Source organism: Lupinus angustifolius, chromosome LG11, assembly GCF_001865875.1.
Source record: "Lupinus angustifolius cultivar Tanjil chromosome LG11, LupAngTanjil_v1.0, whole genome shotgun sequence".
Taxonomy (NCBI): Eukaryota; Viridiplantae; Streptophyta; class Magnoliopsida; order Fabales; family Fabaceae; genus Lupinus; species Lupinus angustifolius.
The window spans coordinates 10,898,882-10,918,464 of NC_032019.1; the positions used below are offsets into that span (position 1 = coordinate 10,898,882).

At 32.7% G+C, this 19,583-nt stretch overlaps 1 protein-coding gene across 1 annotated transcript in view; it reads left to right on the forward strand.

Annotated features, from left to right (window-relative positions):
• LOC109359716 (DNA gyrase subunit A, chloroplastic/mitochondrial-like) overlaps positions 1-7,920 on the forward strand; it is a 17,969-nt gene extending 10,049 nt beyond the window's left edge. Inside the window, exons 7-16 of the mRNA XM_019604413.1 lie at positions 1,895-2,020; positions 2,122-2,279; positions 2,630-2,711; positions 3,837-4,001; positions 4,130-4,231; positions 5,530-5,666; positions 6,690-6,810; positions 6,903-6,957; positions 7,083-7,182; positions 7,498-7,920. Of these exons, the coding sequence (XP_019459958.1) occupies positions 1,895-2,020; positions 2,122-2,279; positions 2,630-2,711; positions 3,837-4,001; positions 4,130-4,231; positions 5,530-5,666; positions 6,690-6,810; positions 6,903-6,957; positions 7,083-7,182; positions 7,498-7,606 (1,155 nt within the window). The 3' untranslated portion in view covers positions 7,607-7,920. The remainder of the gene's footprint in view (positions 1-1,894; positions 2,021-2,121; positions 2,280-2,629; positions 2,712-3,836; positions 4,002-4,129; positions 4,232-5,529; positions 5,667-6,689; positions 6,811-6,902; positions 6,958-7,082; positions 7,183-7,497) is intronic.

Genomic DNA, 19,583 nt, shown 5'->3' on the forward strand with positions numbered 1-19,583 from the left:
TAGCAGAGATATTTTACACATGTTGGGTCATGCTATTCCTTCAAGTGGGGAAATATAAATGTAGTGAAAATACTGAATGGTAAAAGTTGAAACTGTTTGAGAGAAATTGAGTGTACTGTGAGTGACTAAGTACATAATCCAATCAGACTAATTTTTGAGCTAATTAAGCTATTAGCTGCAGTCTTAACAATAATTCTAGGTAGTCAATTGCGGATAGCGGACCACAACAGTCGAGCCCAAAAACACTATAGCAGGTAGCGGGATGAGCGCTACAACTAAGGGGAAAAATGTAAGTTATTTTTATTCTAAACATATAAATACACAAAGAAAAACTTAAAATACACAAAATTATATGTTAAACCCTCCACATATAAATATACAAATATACCAAAGAACATAAAAGATATAAGTAATTCATACTCTTTAAGCTTTGACAACAAAAAGAAACTCACAAAAGGAAGGGAAGCAGGAAATAAAAGGAAAACAAAAAAATATAAGTAATACATTAAAATCGGAAACTCGGAAAGTGTTGCACATGAAAGAGGGAAAACAAAAAGAAATTCATAGAAGGAAGGGAAGGGGAAGGGGGGAGAGGAAGGGAAAAAAGGGAAGGGGGAGAGGGAAAAAGGGGGAGAGGGTTTCACATATTTCTGCTGCAGAAAGAGGAAAAGAAGGAGAACATGAGGTTTCATGTTAGAAGAGAGAAGAAGAGGGAGGGGTAAATTACCCAAAACCCTAAAAAAACTTTGCCATGTATTTAAAAATAAGGGCAAAAAGGGTTTTCCCTCTTTCAAAACTATGGTTCCACACAGCCTTGTTGCCACATATTAAAAAATAAGGGCAAAAATGGCTTTTCCCCTTTAAAAATTAGGGTTCCATTGCACAACCTTGTTGGAGCGGGTTTTGACCCGCGATTTGGCCCGTGAGGTCACTGCTTTCTGACCTGTGAAAGGCGTGACGACCATTCGCACCACTACACTCCCCTCTGTCACGGTGGAGGGCCGGCAACCACCGCAATGCTGCTATCCTAGCACGATAGCGCACTATTGACTACTTAGATATAATTAACTAACATTCTAACATGTTAAATTTACCACTTTGTTAATGAATCTTATCTAAGCTAGTATTTTGACACATCCCTCAAGCTGAACTTTACAAAGCTTTCAACTTGCTACAAATCTGACTTAAAAAATAACTTGAATAATACAACAAGTGCAACAAACATTGTAGTTGGAGAGGCAAAACAGAAAAATGAGGCATCACAAACCCTGTTGGGGGGACAACGATGCACAGCTAGACGACTAGTATATGTCTGGAATGCGAAAAAAATAATCTGCTTTATTGCTCATATTGTCTTTAAACAACTTGAAATGGCCCGAGAAATGGCTTGCATCCTGAAGGAAAAACGGCAAACTACTCGGCTATGTTGCCAGATACCCAAACTGGGCCAATGAACTAAGCAATAAATCCAAGAATAGGAATTAAGCTTCCTTAACAATGAGCCATACAGTAGCCCAACACAAGAAGAAAGTTAAACAAAGGAGGAAGCATGTAAATCTATGTAAGAATATGCTGATCCATGGCAAATCAAGAAAATCAATGCAAAAAAACTTACTAGAGATCTTGAATGTATTGTTCTCTACCAGGACTCATGACACATTAGGGACTATTAGGTTGCTAAAAAATGTGATTAGTTATTCATAATAACCTGCAAGTGCGTGTTTTAGGTTTGGCCTCAATTCCTTGTAGTATATGTAAACTGTACTGGGGGACTTTTAATCAAGCACATTTTCTCTCAGTTATTTCTTCTGTTACTCAAGTAGATACTGTCATTGCTAAAACTTCTATTTATCTATTTAGGATGACCATTTTGACCCTTTCCCATACATTTTAGCTTATAGAACAAGAAGCAATTGAGCTGAAAAATAAGTTTACGGGTCCAAGGCGTTCAATTGTGGAGGATACAGATGATGGTCAACTTGAAGACATTGATGTTATTCCTAATGAAGACATGCTATTGGTATGTGGCAGACAGAGTATAAAGCTTAATGTTGCACATTCCTTCTTCCATTTATAGGTCACTAAGTGATTCATTTGTTCCTGCTTCTCTTTTACTTTCAGGCGCTTAGCGAAAAAGGTTATGTGAAGCGGATGAAGCCAAGCACTTTTAACCTACAAAATCGTGGAACAATTGGCAAATCAGTAGGGAAATTAAGAGTTAATGATTCAATGTCGGACTTTCTCGTCTGTCGTGCACATGATCATGTCCTTTATTTCAGGTTCGCCTATGTTCTGTTGTTAAATGAAATATAATTCCTGCCTAATTAGATTTTCAGACAATTAGATTGATATAGAATAAAGAGGACAAAGACTGAAAACATTTGAGATTATTTATTGTTTAACGTTTAATGTCAAGAGAATTGTATCTGTAGAATATTAGATATTTATAGAAAACTCAAATCTTTAAAAGAAATGGCTTGAATGAGTCCTTTTATCTAGGAAATGGCATAAAGATGGCTTCATTGAATCCTATATTTTTATCATTTTTGTGCCACCAATTTGAAATCATGGAGTTTCTGCTGATTTAGCTACATTTGAAAATGGAATGGTTGTCAAATTTAATTTTCAGTGATAAGGGAATAGTATACTCAGCTCGTGCCTACAAAATTCCAGAGTGTAGCCGGACTGCCGCTGGCACACCACTTCTTCAGGTATTTTTTATTATTTATTATCTGTCCTCTTCCTTGTCTGTGTAGGTGGACACAAACATGCCAGAAAATTTGGCATATGCATAAGATACCTATAATAAAAAGGTTAAAAAAAAGTGGATATAGAAATAGTTAAAAAGAGAAGGTAATGGAGTTATTTATGAATTTTATATATACAGGGACATCCAGTGAGAACAATTCTTATTTTAAGAATGTGAGAACAATAAATCGGGACCATGCAATACTTGCATGGCCATTATTAAAAGTTGGTTAGTGTCACATTACCACTGAAAAAAGTCATGCACATTTATCTTATAATCTTGCTCATTTAGAAAAGATCCATTGGTCAGATCTAATGATCATTATTAATTGTTCTTATTTCTCTTAATAATAAAGTCAGTAGTTCTATGTGTATGCATATGAAGGCTTAAATAAGTCTTTTATCTTACTCTGTTGAATAACTTATTGTAAATTTGAATTTTATCAAATCAATGGTGAACCAAGTGTTGTTCTCATGATCATGCATACCAAGTTTGAGGCCAGTCGAACAATAATTGGCCTTCTTTTTACTTTAAGAAGCATATACATTAAAAGCTAAAACAAGTAATTAAATGAAGTCAGAATATGGGTTCAGTTTTGTAATAACTGATCTATCTCATGTGAGCTTTTGATTCAATGAAACACAATATTTATAGATTTGACCGTTTTAGTACGTCAAGACTTGCTCTTGGTTGAAGGCTTGAAGTTGATCACAATGTGTGTGCTTATATGATACATGTGTGTAAAATTTGTCATACACCTAAAGGCTTGTGATAACAAAGGTTCAAAGAGAAAGTGGGATAATGTAGTTATGTACTCCCTCTGTCCCATAAAGATAGTAAATTGTACTATTTTTGTACAAATGTTTACTGTCTTTATGGGACGGAGGGAATACTACAGAGAGAACTGGAGAAAGAAAGTTGGATTTGAGTGTTTACCTAAGTGTTACTTTTTTACACTTCTAATCTTGCATTATCATTATTATTAGTATGATTACTATTATTTCATATAATGCTTAAATAAATAAGGACCTGAAACACAAGTGCTTAAAATAACTATCTTTTTTCTTTGTTGTTACATTTGAGTCAGATCCTATCTTTATCTGACGGTGAAAGGATAACATCCATTATTCCTGTGAGCGAGTTTGCTGATGATCAGTTTTTGCTGATGCTTACAATGCAAGGCTATATCAAGAGAGTACCCTTGAATTCTTTTTCGTCTATCAGGTCGACTGGAATCATTGCAATTCAGTTGGTTTGTTCTCTTCTTTGAGTTCTCTACAATTACATTGCTTTTTCTTCATTGTATTATGCTACTTTTAGATTAGTGGTTAACATACTCAGCTATCAATATTATTCATCCACACCATTTAAATTTGAAAGGTTCCTGGTGATGAGCTGAAATGGGTCCGTCATTGCACAAATGATGACTTTGTGGCCATGGCTTCACACAATGGAATGGTCATACTGAGCCTATGCAGTAAGGCAAGTTACTGTTCTTATTTCTAATTCTTTTGTAATTTTTTTTTGATTCTGTGAACATTCTAATATGGGTGACTTACACAGATATATCTGTGAAGAAATTCATTGAAAATAAAAGTTTGAATTCATGTGAACTAATCTTATCGATATAGCATGATCTCCATAAAATAACTCTGTTGAATTGGTGCTAAGCATCTTACCAAGACTAAGGAAAACTTATGTCAATGTCCTACCAATTTTTTTATATTTAATTTTCCTTTCCTTTAATCCTTTTACTTGTACCCATTTCCCCTTCCTGAAAATCTTCAATTCCACCATTACTAAGGCTTCAATTTAGCTTACGACTTACCTTATATTTAATCTTGTTATTGACTTAAATAGTTTGGCACACCTTAAGTGCTAATAATTGCTAGAGTAAATACTCATTTTAGTCCCTCATATTTCTTGACCTTGCCAATTTAGTCCTTCAAAAAAGAAAAGACCTAAAATGATTCCCAAAAATTTCAAATGTAGGTCAAATTAGTCCTTTTTAGCATGTTTTACAACACTTGGTAGGGACTAATTTGACCTCAAAAAGACTAATTTGACCCACATTTGAAATTTTTGGGGACCATATTAGGTCTTTCTTTTTTGAAGGACTAAACTGGTAAGGTACTAAGGTCGAAAAATATGAGGGACTAAAATGGGTATTTACTCTAATTGCTATTTAGTCTGTGAAAAATCTAAGTCATCATTCCATGTGATTGACTTTCGAATCTTTAATATAGTTAGAATTGAAGCTTGTTCTTGCCTTTGTTACCATAAATTTAAATTCTGATCTACGTATGTTAATTGAAAACATAATATTTCATTATAGTTTCTCATTTTTTTGTATAATAATTTTTTGTATCATTTGAATTTTCAGAAATGGTAAGAACAATATTTCATGTTTTCACCCTTCACTTTCTAAAACTTCGAAAATAGGAAACAAAATCGAAATGAAAACAATGTGTGATTTTCTTAATTATTAATGAAATGTATTAAAGTGAAAATGAAAAGAGAAGACAAAGAAAAGGAGTAAGATGAAAAAGGGGATGAATGACAGAGAGGGAACATAAAAGCATGTTGCTCCATAACAGGCTTTAAATGGCTGTAATATAAATTTATGAAGTATCGACTTTTATCTCTATATTTCTACAGAAACTATAATTATCAAAAGAGAATTATACCCTTACATTGCTTAACTGTTTTGCATTTTGTTTGCATGGCGTGTCATGGTACAATTTTGTTTTTGACCCTACTATGTCTTGGTTTAAACTCAGATTCGCACACTAGGAAGAAATACAAGGGGAGCAGTGGCAATGAGACTCAAAGAAGGGGATAGGATGGCGAGCGTGGACATTATATCTGCAGCCTCGTGGAATAACTTGGAAACTGTATCAATATTTCCTGATAGCCGGTAATAACACCAAGTTCCTGCATGCTTATGTTGATAATGTATTGATAGCTATTAGATTTATGCCTGATTTGCTTCGTTTTTTCCTTGTCTGATTTGTTTTCTTACTGGATGATAATTTTCGTTTTTCCATGATAGAGACATTTTAAGCTCAAACTGAGCTATAGCCCTTGTGTGTTTGATACATTTTGATACATATTTTATCATATTATGTAGATAATTTCTTGTCAAGATGAATATTCCATGATCCAATCTCCTTGATTGATATTGTATTGGTATTGCTTATTAAGTAATATTACATTTATAATCCATTGATCTGATAGCATAGGTATCCTTTATTTTTATTTTAGGGTTTAGGGTTCCTGCATGCTTATGTTGATAACGTATTGATAGGTATTAGATTTATGCCTGATTTGCTTCGTTTTTTCCTTGTCTGATTTGTTTTCTTACTGGATGACAATTTTCGTGTTTCCATGATAGAGACATTTTAAGCCCAACAGTCTAAATTAGTATATTTAGTTTCTTTCTGTATTTGTTCTTATTTGATATTTGTCCAGTAAATTGCTGTATATGTAATGATTCTCGAACATGAATTTAGTTTTGCACTGGGCAGCTATGTTATAGTTTAATGTTACCAATCGAAGCCCTAAGTTTGGAATTCCTCGGAAAGTTCAAATATATTTAAATTATAAAATTCTGAGTTATGAAATGGTTTTTGCGTTTGGAGGATTCTTTGGTCTTCAGAACCAGTTTGTTGTACTATGCTTAAAAAGGTTGAGATCTATTAGTTTTTTTGTATAACTTTTTGTCCATTTTGCTCTTTCAAAATATATGATAGTTTTGTCTTATGTAAACTTTATAGAGAAATAGATGTCACATCCACTTGTATTCTGCCCTTAGCTATTGAACACGGCTCGAAATGCACAGATAGGAAGGGTTTAGCGTTTGTGCTGACTATTTTTATCGGCGAGGCAATGTTGATGGAATTATTGGACATCCTTGACATATTTTATTTTATGCCTACAGTGCAAAGAGGCAAAGTGGCCCATGGTTGTTGTTTGTTTCCGAAAGCGGTTATGGAAAACGGGTTCCTTTAAGCAGTTTCCGCATGTCACCTTTGAATCGGATTGGTTTGATAGGATACAAGGTATTTAAACTCACTGAAATTTCACTTTTTCACAGTAATGAACTCTTCTGTTTATTTAAAGTGCTTCGTGTCTTTTCTTACTTTTCTACCAGTTTGCTGCCAAGGATCGCTTGGCTGCTGTTTTTATTGTAGGCTTCTCATTAGCAGGTATTTTATCAATGTTACATTTAGTACAACATTGATATCTTTAGTTACAGTTCTGATAATTACAAGTAGTAATTTTGCTGCTTTTAAAATTGTCTGTTACCATAAAATGTCATTGTGTCTACCAGAGGATGGTGAAAGTGATGAACAAGTGGTTCTTGTGAGCCAAAGTGGAACAGTCAACAGAATAAAGGTTCGCGATATTTCAATACAATCTCGTTTTGCAAGGTAAGATTGAATCCCAGTACCATTTTTTTGTAGCTTATTTAATTTCTGTATCGTTACGGCTATAAGCCTATAACTTTTGCTAGATAAACAAATCGAGGATAATTTACTTCTAGGAGTTAGCCTCTCTGCATGTGTATTATATGAAGGATAGTGCAGTACACAGTCAATTTTTGGTTGTTTGAACAGTCTTTTGTTGCATTCTATTTGATATATTATTTGCGACAAGCAAGAAATCACATGGCATCGTAATTGACACATTTCGAGGAGCCTTCCGTGAGCTTCCTTACTGACTGTTGTGTTTGGTGAATTTTTCAGAGGAGTTATTTTGATGCGTCTCGATCATACTGGAAAGATTCAGTCTGCTTCTTTAATCTCAGCAGAAGACTGCGAGCCCGAGGAAGTTCTAGCTATCGCTCAAGGCTAATCATAGACTAACCTCCATGTCTAGCTGAATGTAGTGTTCCAAATGTCTGACAAACTGACTGTTTTTTTGCCCTTGTTGAAATGCCGCCGCGTGATCGTTGAAACTGTTCTAGATTTCTTCAGGCACCATTTTGTTGATTTGAAAGGTGATCAGAAGGGCTGTAGTTTATAAGTCAGGTCTTGTAAATTGTAATGTCACTGAAAACAAGTAAAAAAAGATGCACCTGAGGCAGTATAGATATTGCTGTGAAGTTTTTAATCAACTCTTCATGTTGAAACTGAAGCAGTGTTTTAAAGGAAAATATATCTATAACACTGTTGACAAATTTTTCATTCAAGTTGCAAGTGTAGGAAGTTAAATTCTTAGTATTCCAAATTATATTGAACTTGGTTGGCCACTGAATTACTTGCCTTTTTTTGAAATTGCAGAATGCTACCACTTTCATTTGCTATACTATAAATAGTCATTGCATATCTTTCCCTAAATAAAGTCTGATTTTAGAACCTTAATGATGAAGACAATTATATATTAATGTTCATAGAAAAAGCAAAAAATAATGGTTCAGTATTACTCTCTCTACCACTTTAGAGCATACCTTCTAACTTTGCACAAATAAGGCCCAAAATACAACTTTCTTATCTATTTGTTATTTTTTGTTGCTTAATTTGTAGTTAATATTACTAATAGGGAAATTCTATGTTATCTTAGCGTAACCTTTTAGTTGTTATGGTTCAATCTTTACTAATTTTGCTATTTTTTGTTGTGGCTTTGGTGGGAATTAATGTGTTTGAGGTTAATGATGAAGAATTGGGTTGTTTAGGGTTTACCACAAAGAAGAATAGGAGGGTCGAGGGAATCGTCTTTTAATTTTATTTTAGTAATTAAGCCATTTTGATGTAAAAAATGAATGGGAATTTCTCTTTAATAAATGTGAGGGGAAGAAAATATTTACAATTTTTTAATTTAAAAATGATTACAAATCTGAATCATTGAATATCATCGTATGTTATAATGCGAGTTCAATATTAGATTCTCTAATACAGAAGATGATGTTAACCTCAGAAAAAAACAAAGTAAAGGGTAAAGGGTAGGTTTTTATTTATACTTATATTAGATATGTTTTTAATCTTTACTAAAACATGAGACGTTGGTTTGACACTTTATTTGCCACATCAATTTAACACTAAAGTAAAATCATTTGCGCAACACTATTTTTGTATTTATTTATTAATCTATATGTAAAATGATTATACTTTTTTAAGGGCATGGTTATACTGTATCAAAAATAAAAATAGATTAAAGCCTTTAAAGTTTAAATATAAACAGAAAATGTGTCCTATGTTACAGTCTTTATTATCCATAATATTAAAATATTTTTTTATTTATCTGTTATATTCTACCTAAAATACGTGCCTTGATAAATATATTGATTTTGTTGATTTACTTAATATTTACTTTATTACTTAATGAGTGTTTACTCCCTTCATCTTTACCCAAAGTCATGGAGAGACTAACGTTCATCACAACAATGAAAGTTATGAATAATTTGATAATTAATTTTTTAAGATAAAATTGGTATACTAAATTGAAATGTTTCTCTATTCAAATAATAATTGAATAATAAAATAAATATGTATTATAATTTTAAGATCTTGATTCATCTATACTACTACATAAATGTAAAACATGAATAAATGACAATTATGTAATTGAACAAGTATATTTTATATATTCCAAATTTTCCATTTTCTATATTTATTTAGAAATTATGCAAGCATTAAGCCATGTTTTTGATACTACTAAGAGTATCTATTTATTTCATGGTAAGAAACTAATACTTTTCGATGTATGTGACTGCCACTCTCAACAAGTGTCACTCACATAAATCAAACTTTTAATATTTTAGTAACCCTTAAAGATTTAGCGAAACCTTATACCATAGACTAACGTCTTGTTGATAAAACATTAATGAATGCATTAAAGCATTGATGGTTTCAAAATTGTATGTTAATGAGTGAATGCAAATATTGGTGGTTTCAATGTTATTTGAAAGTAAAAAAGGGGAAATTTACTTAGTCAGTGTAGTTTGACCAAATAATTATTGGAGTAGTATAACTTTTTTGGTAATTATTAAAGTGGTGCATTTTTATGGAAATTGGTTACCTCATAGCCGTTTTACTTTTTCTTTTTCTCTTGGTCCTACCAAAATCGGCAGCCCCGGTGGAGTTTATTTTTTTTTAATATTTTCCTTCACAAATCGTCATTGGAGAAAGAGTTTCTCCTTACTTTTTTAAAATATATGTGTGAATCTTTAATGTAGTCGGAGTTTTAGCTAATATGTGTGTAAATCAGCAATGATGTTGGAGTTTTAGGTTTTTTATTTTTATATATGTGTAAATCGGCAATGTTGTTGGAGTTTTAGCTTTTTTTTTGTTTATTCCTTGCCCTAACAGAATCGGCAATGTATGTGGAGTTTTACTAATTATAAGAAATGAGTTTAACTTTTTATCTTAAGAAATGAGTTTTATTTTGTTCATTACTAACCTATTACTATATCTTGCAACACTAATATTATTAAGAAAAAAAAAATTATAATATTAAAATTTTAATACATTAAATCCGAAACAACTTTAATAACGTCTATGTGATGAAGTGTCAAATGAAGGTGGTTTTTTTCTCTCTTAGCGGTTGAACTCTTAATTGTTGTTCATTTCGTTGTGAGATTTTCCTTCTACAGTGTCGCCAACTGTGGCTCCTCATCATCTGAGCCATCTTCATCTTCATCAACATCCTCAAGCAGAACTTCGTCATTAGTATGTTGTATACCAGAAATGTTTGTAGACGACATAGTAGAACAATAATATTGTTGAGAATTGAATGCCGACAATGGTGTAGTTGAAGTAATAGCAAACATTGATGGTAGTGAGATTTGAGAATTTGATGACAAATAATTATATGAATAATTATAATTTGCGAACTCATACGTTTGTTGTTGTTGTTGTTGTTGAGGAGTAACTGATGAAGTATGTCCTTGAGAATGACTATCAGCTGGAGTTCGTTGCGGAGAGTTAGTTTCCGGTATATGATAATGATGAGTAGGAGGAGATTCATCAATATGGATAGAGTATGCATTGGGGTATAGTTCAGCCAATGCTCCCATCATTTCACGACCAGATGAGAAGACGTCACATAAAGATTGTGTGAGATTTATAAGTGAAGCTGAAGGATGACTCTGATCACAAATTCTTTTTGCAAATGTGTACTAAAAGTTTTAGAGAAAATTAGAAGTAAATAATATAATTAAAGAGAAAGTTTAATTTATAAAAAAAATTACCATTCCATCATAGTGTACTCAATCTCTAGATATGTATCTTCTAGTCCTTTTAATTACCACTGCATATACTCAGAGTAGTGGTTCAAAGGTAGGGTGTTTGCGAGTAAACCCTCGACCACATAGTTATCCCAATTATTCCATATTTGAATCCAGCGACGATGCTTATGTGGCAAGTCACAATCAGTTTTGCCACGTAAGTCAACTTTATGAAGTTTATCACAATTTACTGGATCTTTTGGAATTGGTTGACCAAAACCAAATTGCCTCATAACCCGATCAGTAGGGTGCCATTCCAAAATTGCGAAACATATTAGTGGCACACGTGATCAGCTTCTCTCTGATACGTTTGGCAGGAAAGGCAGTTGGTAATATGATATCCACCGAAACTAGCAAAAACATTACTAAAAAAGTTAACATAAAAAATATTCAAACAGAATGAAAGTTTGACTTATTATTTCTACCTAAAACTATTCAAACATAAATAATATACATTTGTACATAAAATATACAAATATAAATATAAATATACCTGATCAACACGCATACGGTCAAACATTGCACGTATGATATTAACAACATGTCCATGGATATTGGTGGTGATTAAATATTGTGACCACCTATTATTAATCATTGTTAGTTAGTACAAAAAATTGAATCAATTTTCTTAATTAAAAATTTACATATAATGATAAAATTAATATATACCTTTTCACTAATGGAAAATAAGGTGTTGTTGGGTCATGCAATCTTGGTGCAAGATTTTCAATGCGATCATATGCCCATGATTGAAGGAGTAGTAGACATCCGCCATTCTCTTTTTGATAACTAATTATTGCTGCACGATATAGTCCTTGATAAAGACAAGCCAATACAGCTGAGCCCCAACTGTATTGGAATATCTCCGTTAAGTCCTCAAGCAATGGGGGATACATAAGGTGGACTCGGTTACCTGATGTATCTGGCATGAGAAATCCTCCGATCATTCTCAGAATAAATGCTCTAGCATGTTGTTCAATAACAACTTCAATATCATTCTCAGGGAGATCACGAACTGTCCTCTCAAGCCAAATGACTTTCACTCTCTGCCCCATTAATTCGTTACCTACTAGAACAACACCTAACAACCGGATGCAAAGTGCTTCCCAATCCGTACTTGCCACTTCGGTAACAACTTCTCCTTCTATCGAAATGCCAAGTTGGTAAGCCACACCCTCAAGAGTGACGATGGCCTCTCCACATGGAAAGTGAAAAGTATGTGTTTCCGGTCTCCATCTCTCGATCAATGCTAATAGTAGATGCTAATAGTAGATGATTGTTGATTTCTACTGCTCCAAGTGTCAACAAGTTACCAAAAGCAGTGTTACAGATAACTTGCAAAACTAGTTCAGAAGGTAGTGATTGCCAGAAACAAGATCTAGGCCGAAAAGCATATTCAATGCCATTCCAAACATTGTTTGATATATGATCATTTTGCATTATAAGTAGTGAAATGTCAATTGGCCATGGATTAAGATACTCCATCAGAAATTGTGTATATGTGAAGAAAGTGAGAACAAAGTGTAAAGAAGGAGTGAAGGAAGTTTGAAGAAAGTGTGAAGAGTGGATGCGAGTTAGTGAAATGTATATGTCAATTTATAGTGATTTTGAGTGACTGAAATTTATATTCACGTGTAACCACATTGCCAATTTCAATTTTTTGAAATAATGCAAAGAAATCGACAACCATATTGCCGATTTTTTAGTGAGTACAATGCAATTTAATTTTATTAATGCATAATCCAAAATCGTCAACCATATTGCCAATTTCAATTCTTGGAAATAATGCAAAGAAAACGGCAACCTTATTGCCGATTTTATATTGAGTAGAGTGTAATTTAATTTTATAAGTGCATAATCCAAAATCGTCAACCTTATTACCAATTTCAATTTTTGGAAATACAAAGAAATTGACAACCTTATTGCCGATTTTTAAGTGAGTATAATATAAAATGCATAATCCAAAATCGTCAACTTCATTGCCAATTTCATTTTTTGGAAATATTGTAAGGAAATCGACAACCTTATTACCGATTTTTGAGTGAGTATAATATGCAAAGAAATCGGCTAAGGCATTGCCGATTTATGTTTACTATTCTACCTGTATGATAATTTTGTTGGATATTACATTTATTTACACGTAATGACAAGGGAATCACATTGCACATAATGACAATGGAATCACATTGATTTACATTCACATTGAATGACCATTCATTTCACTTTGAATAGCCTCTCCATCTCACATGCATTTCACTTTTACCAGGGAATCTCTGCATTTGCTATTTGTCATTCACTCAATATCTTGTATTGTCATTCACTATCTTGCATTACATTGTATTGTCATTCACTATCTTGCATTGCATTGTCACTTACCAGGGAATCACGTTGAATCAGTTGTCTTGTTCAAACCCATCTCTTCTTCATCACGTGAACAAAAAAATAAATATTATGAAAGTATTTTCTCTTGTTCAATTAATTTAGGTAATAGCTCACATATGAAAAGAATTACAAAAGTATAAACTACTCATTATGGAAAGGTTGTTTAGAACTCTCCCCAAGTTCTCTACTTCGTAGTGAACATGTCTTTCTATTATGTCCATCGGTTCTACACCATCCATATTTTTTAATTTTTTCAATAGGAACTTCATCAATCTCATTATGAATGCGTGTAATTTTTGGTCTTCCACTTCTTTTCCTACGCATAAGAGGATTGAGAATGAATATTGATCCTGAATAAGGGGGTCAATATTCTTCATTACCAATCGGTTGAAACTGACATCCATATGCCTTAACAAGATTATCCAGCCGGTAAATTAGTGAGATAAATTGACCACAATATAAAGCTAATGAAGCCATGTTGCGATTGCATGAGAGCATGACAATCTTAATGATTGAAATTCTCCACAATCACACTAATTGTCAGCTAGTTTAACAGTGTAAACCCTCAGTTGTCGACCACTAGATCTAGATACAACTTCAACCTCAGAGATTCCGGTCTCCCGTGAAAAAGTACGAACTAGTTGACAAGTAGATTGTTGCTGATTTTCTTTAATCACTTTTGTTAACTCTTCGCAATATATATGCCCTGCCCTAATCATATTAGAAGCTTCATTCCGATGTTGAATGAACCATTCATTTAGCCCATAGTATGTTGCTCTCACACGGACTGTGATAGGAAGAGCTATAGATCCTTTCAAAACACCATTAATGCATTCTGCAAGATTCATTGTCATGTGCCAAAAACGTCTACCTTCATCGTATGCTTGAGTCCACTTTTATTTTGGAATCTGGTCCAACCATGCACCAGCCCTCAAATGTTTTTGCCGCAACAAATTCAACATCCGCTCAAACCACGGTTGCATCAACTCATAACCTAAAAATTAAATATAAAATTATATCAATCCATAACATAAAAAATATTATAAATTTCAAATATAATTAATACATTCCCATTTGTACGACTTTGTCTTTGAGATCAGAATCTCGAAATTTCTTATTGAAGTAACTAGTAAGATGACGAATGCAATAAACTGACTGTTCACTAGACCATCCTATTACATCGCTTCAGAGTGCAACTAATAAACCTGTCCCCCTATCTGATATGATACATAGGTTTGGTTGAGGGGTAATATAAGTCTTAACGTTGTAAAAGAACCACTCCCAAGCTTCTTTCGTCTCTCCTTCAACAATGGCAAAAACAACTAGACATACTCGTCTATTTCCGTCTTGTGAACTCGCTATAAGTAATGTTCCAGTATATTTCCCAGTTAAAAATGTTCCACCCACTTGTATAATTGGTTTGCAATATGCAAACCCATCAATACATGGTTTGGAAGCTCAAAATACTCTATCCAGAACGAATCGATTAGGGTCTTCCATGCCATTTGAAATATGATGATGTGTTTGATATTTCACAATTGTACTAGGACAGAAATATTGTACAACATTTTCCAACGTGGTAATTCATTGTATGATCTTTCCCAGTCACCATAAATATTTGTCAATGCCATTTGTTTTGTTGTCCACGCCTTTCTATATGTCACTGTATAACCAAAACGACTAACAACCTCCTTCACTAGTGTCTTAGTTGGTATACTTGGATTTGCAGATACCAAATTAACAACAAGGTTTGAAATGAATGATGAATTTAATTTGCTGTGATCTTGGGAAACCAACATAGATACACAACTGTGTGATCCATTAATTTTTTTAATCTCTCAAATGTCACGCTTAACGTTATAAGAAGCACAAATTTGCCACTCACATCCGGCACCAAAATGTCTACATTTCCCAACATATCTATCTGGTCTACACTCATCAACAACATAATCAAATGAATTTTTAATATGAAATTCTCTAATAGCATTTTTTTGTGGCTTCTTTAGATTCAAATTGCATCCAACAAACAAATCATTATTACTATTGTTCATTAAACCAATTCTATGACCAAAATCACGACCAGCTTCAGAATTTGTGTTACGAAAAAATGATGATGGAGTACTATATGTTATTCTACAAGATGAACCAACACCGAATTCGAGCTCTTCCTCATCACTGCATATTTCAATATCTTCTTCATTACTAAAAGCACTAACAATGTCCCTTAAAATAACCATCTACATTTAACAAAGTAAGAATATTAAAAATATAAAAAGTAAATATAACGAAGTTAAAAAGATTAGGAAAAAATATAATAGCTCCAACTGAGAATACTAACCTATAATCAAGTAAGAATCTGGAAGAAATGAATAGCTCCAAACGAAAAATAGAACAATGCCTTTCACTTTCAAGGTTCAGCAAGAGAAAGAGTACTGCAATTCACTTTAGGAACAAGTTTCAGACGATATGTTTTTAGGGTAAGAAGATGTAGTATGAGATTTTATAGAAGTAAAGAGCAACTTGCCGATTTGTGAGATGGAAGTTAAAATAAAAAAACTTAAAACTCCTATCCTATTACCGATTCTGCTAGGGCACGGAAAAAAACAAAAAAAAATTAAAAGCTAAAACTCCAACTACATTAACGATTTACACATATATTTAAAAAAATAAGGAGAAACTCCTTCTCTAATGGCGATTTGTGAAGGAAAATATTAAAAAAAAATAAACTCCATCGGGGTTGCATATTTTGGTCGGACCAAGAGAAAAAGAGAAAGTAAAACGGCTATGTGGTAGCCGATTTCCATAATAATACACCACTTTGGTAATTACCAAAAAAGTTACACTACTTCGGTAATTATTTGGTCAAACTACACTAAGTGAGTAAATTTCCCATAAAAAAGCATTGGGCTTTTTATCGCTCAAACTTAGGCAATTTTTGGTACATCAGAATGTAAATGGAAAAAACTAAAGTATAAAGTACAAATCCATATGTAGTATACTGAAGGCTTCTATAGGTGAAATATCCCACAACATGAAAGAAACATCTAGACCCACTTTAAGCTTGCTCATAAAATCAACCATCATATTACCTTCCCGAAAGATATGCTGAATACAAACCTCCAAATTTCTATTAAACAAACTAGTGATGTTGATGATAATTGATCTTAGTTTCTGCAGTTGAACCTGCATCTTATTTATGATGATCTGAATTGCCTCAAGACAATCACTTTCTATGATTACAACATAATATCCTTGATCCCAAGCCAATTGAAGCTCGTGTTCAATAGCAAAAAGCTCTTCTAGAATGGGAGACCCACTTCCGAACTTACCAGAGAAACTTGAAAGCCAATTTCCATCATGATTCTAGATAACGTCTCCTCCGCCAATAGTTTGATCACGAATAGAGCACTACCATCAACACTCAGTTTTACCCAACCAATCACCAACGACTTCAATGAGTGCTAGCCATAACAACATCCATGGGGAGCACATAAGTAGAAAACCAATCTTTAAGATCGTGGTGGACATTCCTAGCGACATAGGTAGAGTTCCAAGGAGTAGAGTCAAAAATAGAATTATTCCGCCACCGCCAGGTCCACCAAAAAGAGACTTGTATTGCAGGATCTAGTATTATCTACCAATCAAGACATGAAGGAATGAGTAAACAATAATACAAGAAGAGGCCATACATGTATCCACATCCATGCATGCACACATTCTTCCTATTACTCTCTCACTCAATTTCCGCAACAACAAATTTTCACCTTATATCTTCTCTTTCCCCATAATCTCTCTTTATATTTTCTTTCTTTCTTCATTCCATACTAACTTGAAACTGTTAAAGTTCTACTCTTTTTTCATTCTAAGATCTTACGTGCGTCTAGACAACTCTATAAGGTGACCAATTTCTAGTTTTCTTGATTTCAATTGTTTTTCATTAGTCTCCTTAGTTGAGTATGTGTCTTTTTCTGTCTTTAATTTTGCGGTGAAAAATGGCTTTAGATGATAAACTTCACATCTTGGAAGAGGTTTTAAAAAAAATTGGATCAAAGATTATTGACTTATTCTTTTTAAGAAGATAATTTGTTTGTAAGAAGTTCTAGCATGTAAAAACTATACGCTCAATATAAAACAATAGGAATGCAGGTTGACAGACATAATAATACACATAAAGAGGCTAGTTATATATAAAGGTTACTCCATACCACACAACTAACGTTGAACATAAATGTAAATGTCACAAAAACATAAATAAAGCATAGCAATATGCATGTTCAATTGGCCACAATTTCAATATTCACGAATGTGATTGTGATGTAGTTCCACTTATATCAACAGCTGCCTCATTTGTCAGCTTCTTGCATAGCATGAAATGCCCAACTCAACGTCATCCAATTTCATCCTATTCACTGAAAGCTGTGACACCAACAAATCGCAAAATCTACAACTTTTCATCACAAATTTTATATATTATTATTCTATTATTTATTTTTTATATTTAATCATAAATGATTTTACAAAAAATAATATAAATGAATGATAAATAATGTATTGATTATATATAAATATTTACACTGACAATACATAAACATTACACTAAAATTTTAATTTGTAATAATTGATTATCTTTTAATTTAGATACTATAGTGATTTTGGCCAAATAAATACTACCCTTACTTAATTATAAATAAATTTTACCTAATTCATATAAATTAGTAAAAGATGGTAAAAATAGTTATAACTCTCAAATTTATCTAAAGTCATGTTAAAAGTCTAAAATTACCCAACATACAGAAAGTGAAATGTTTATTAGAAGAATATAATATCTATACACTGACAGTGTATGAGTTTGATGCATAATCATTATATTATTCACCATTCAATTAAATTACTTTTTTAAAGTGTTAATAATGATATGAGTGATTGATAATACAATGACAATATATCAAACTCATGCACTATCAGTACATATTTTTTCTTTCTCAATACGAAGAAAGTAATAAATGTAGAGAGTAATTATTAAATAGTATAATATCTATATACTATTATCACTACAAAGATTTATATACAATCACTATATCATATACCATTAATTTGAATTATTATGGTAACATATTTTTTCTCATTATTAAATATTTATTTGATATGAATTATTTAATACTATAGCTAGCAAAGCAAAAGATAAGCTACCAGCAAAGTCAGAAGCAGAGCCACAAAGCCAAAAGGGGAAGGAGGATTGGCTAACTTACATCACAAACAATCCACATCAGAAGCTTATTAGCCCTTGATAGAAGCTTTGTGTATAATTAGTTACAATTGATGATAAAAGTTAGTTACTTAGTTAATTGCTTAATTACTTTTGGTGCATTGTATTCACTCAATTTCATTCTTCAACTTCCACTTTCAATACACACATTCTCTCAATTTCCTCTCATTCTGATTTCTTTCATATTAAGCTTGAAAAACTCATCATTCTTCTTCTTCAAACCATTTTTACAAAGTTGATGTGATTTTAGCTTGAATTTCGATATAAACTAGTCTACCCTTGCAACACAAGTCCCTCCCTCCTAATGCATTCACCCACCCAAGTGGTCCTTCAATTTTAGTCCCGTTTAGTGGTGAGACATCTTTGGTCACATCAGGGTTCCCACCTAGTTATGTGGGGTGAGATATTTCACTATGGATAAGAATTGATGTCCTAAAACATGTCGTAGTGCAAAATTGGAGTAAGTTTCCACTACTTTCTAATATGATATTGTTTTTATTCTATACAGCCAATTTAGTCCTTTATGTAATCAATGTGCCAATTTAGTCACTTACCTGTGTAATGTTTATAAATTTCATCCTTCTATCATAACAATGTTAATATAATTTAATTCAAAGACATACAACTATCATTGTTTCGGATAGAAAATGCATATTTTAATGATTAGAAATCTACTAGACATCATATAATTTTCACATGTAATATTCAGAAGGTTAATTTGGTCCATATGATATTTTTATTCTTTACTATTATTTGGTGTACTTAAATGCAAAGTAACACACTATCCTTCTTCGACCTTCTCACTCCATCCTTTTTATTTTCACCTCATTGTTGACTTCTAATATTTTGGAATAGCCATAACAAAATACAAGATACCTCAATACTCCAAAACAAAATACAAGGTACATCTTCAACAACAATGGTTAAAGGTAACTATGTTTTTTATACTTCATGAATAG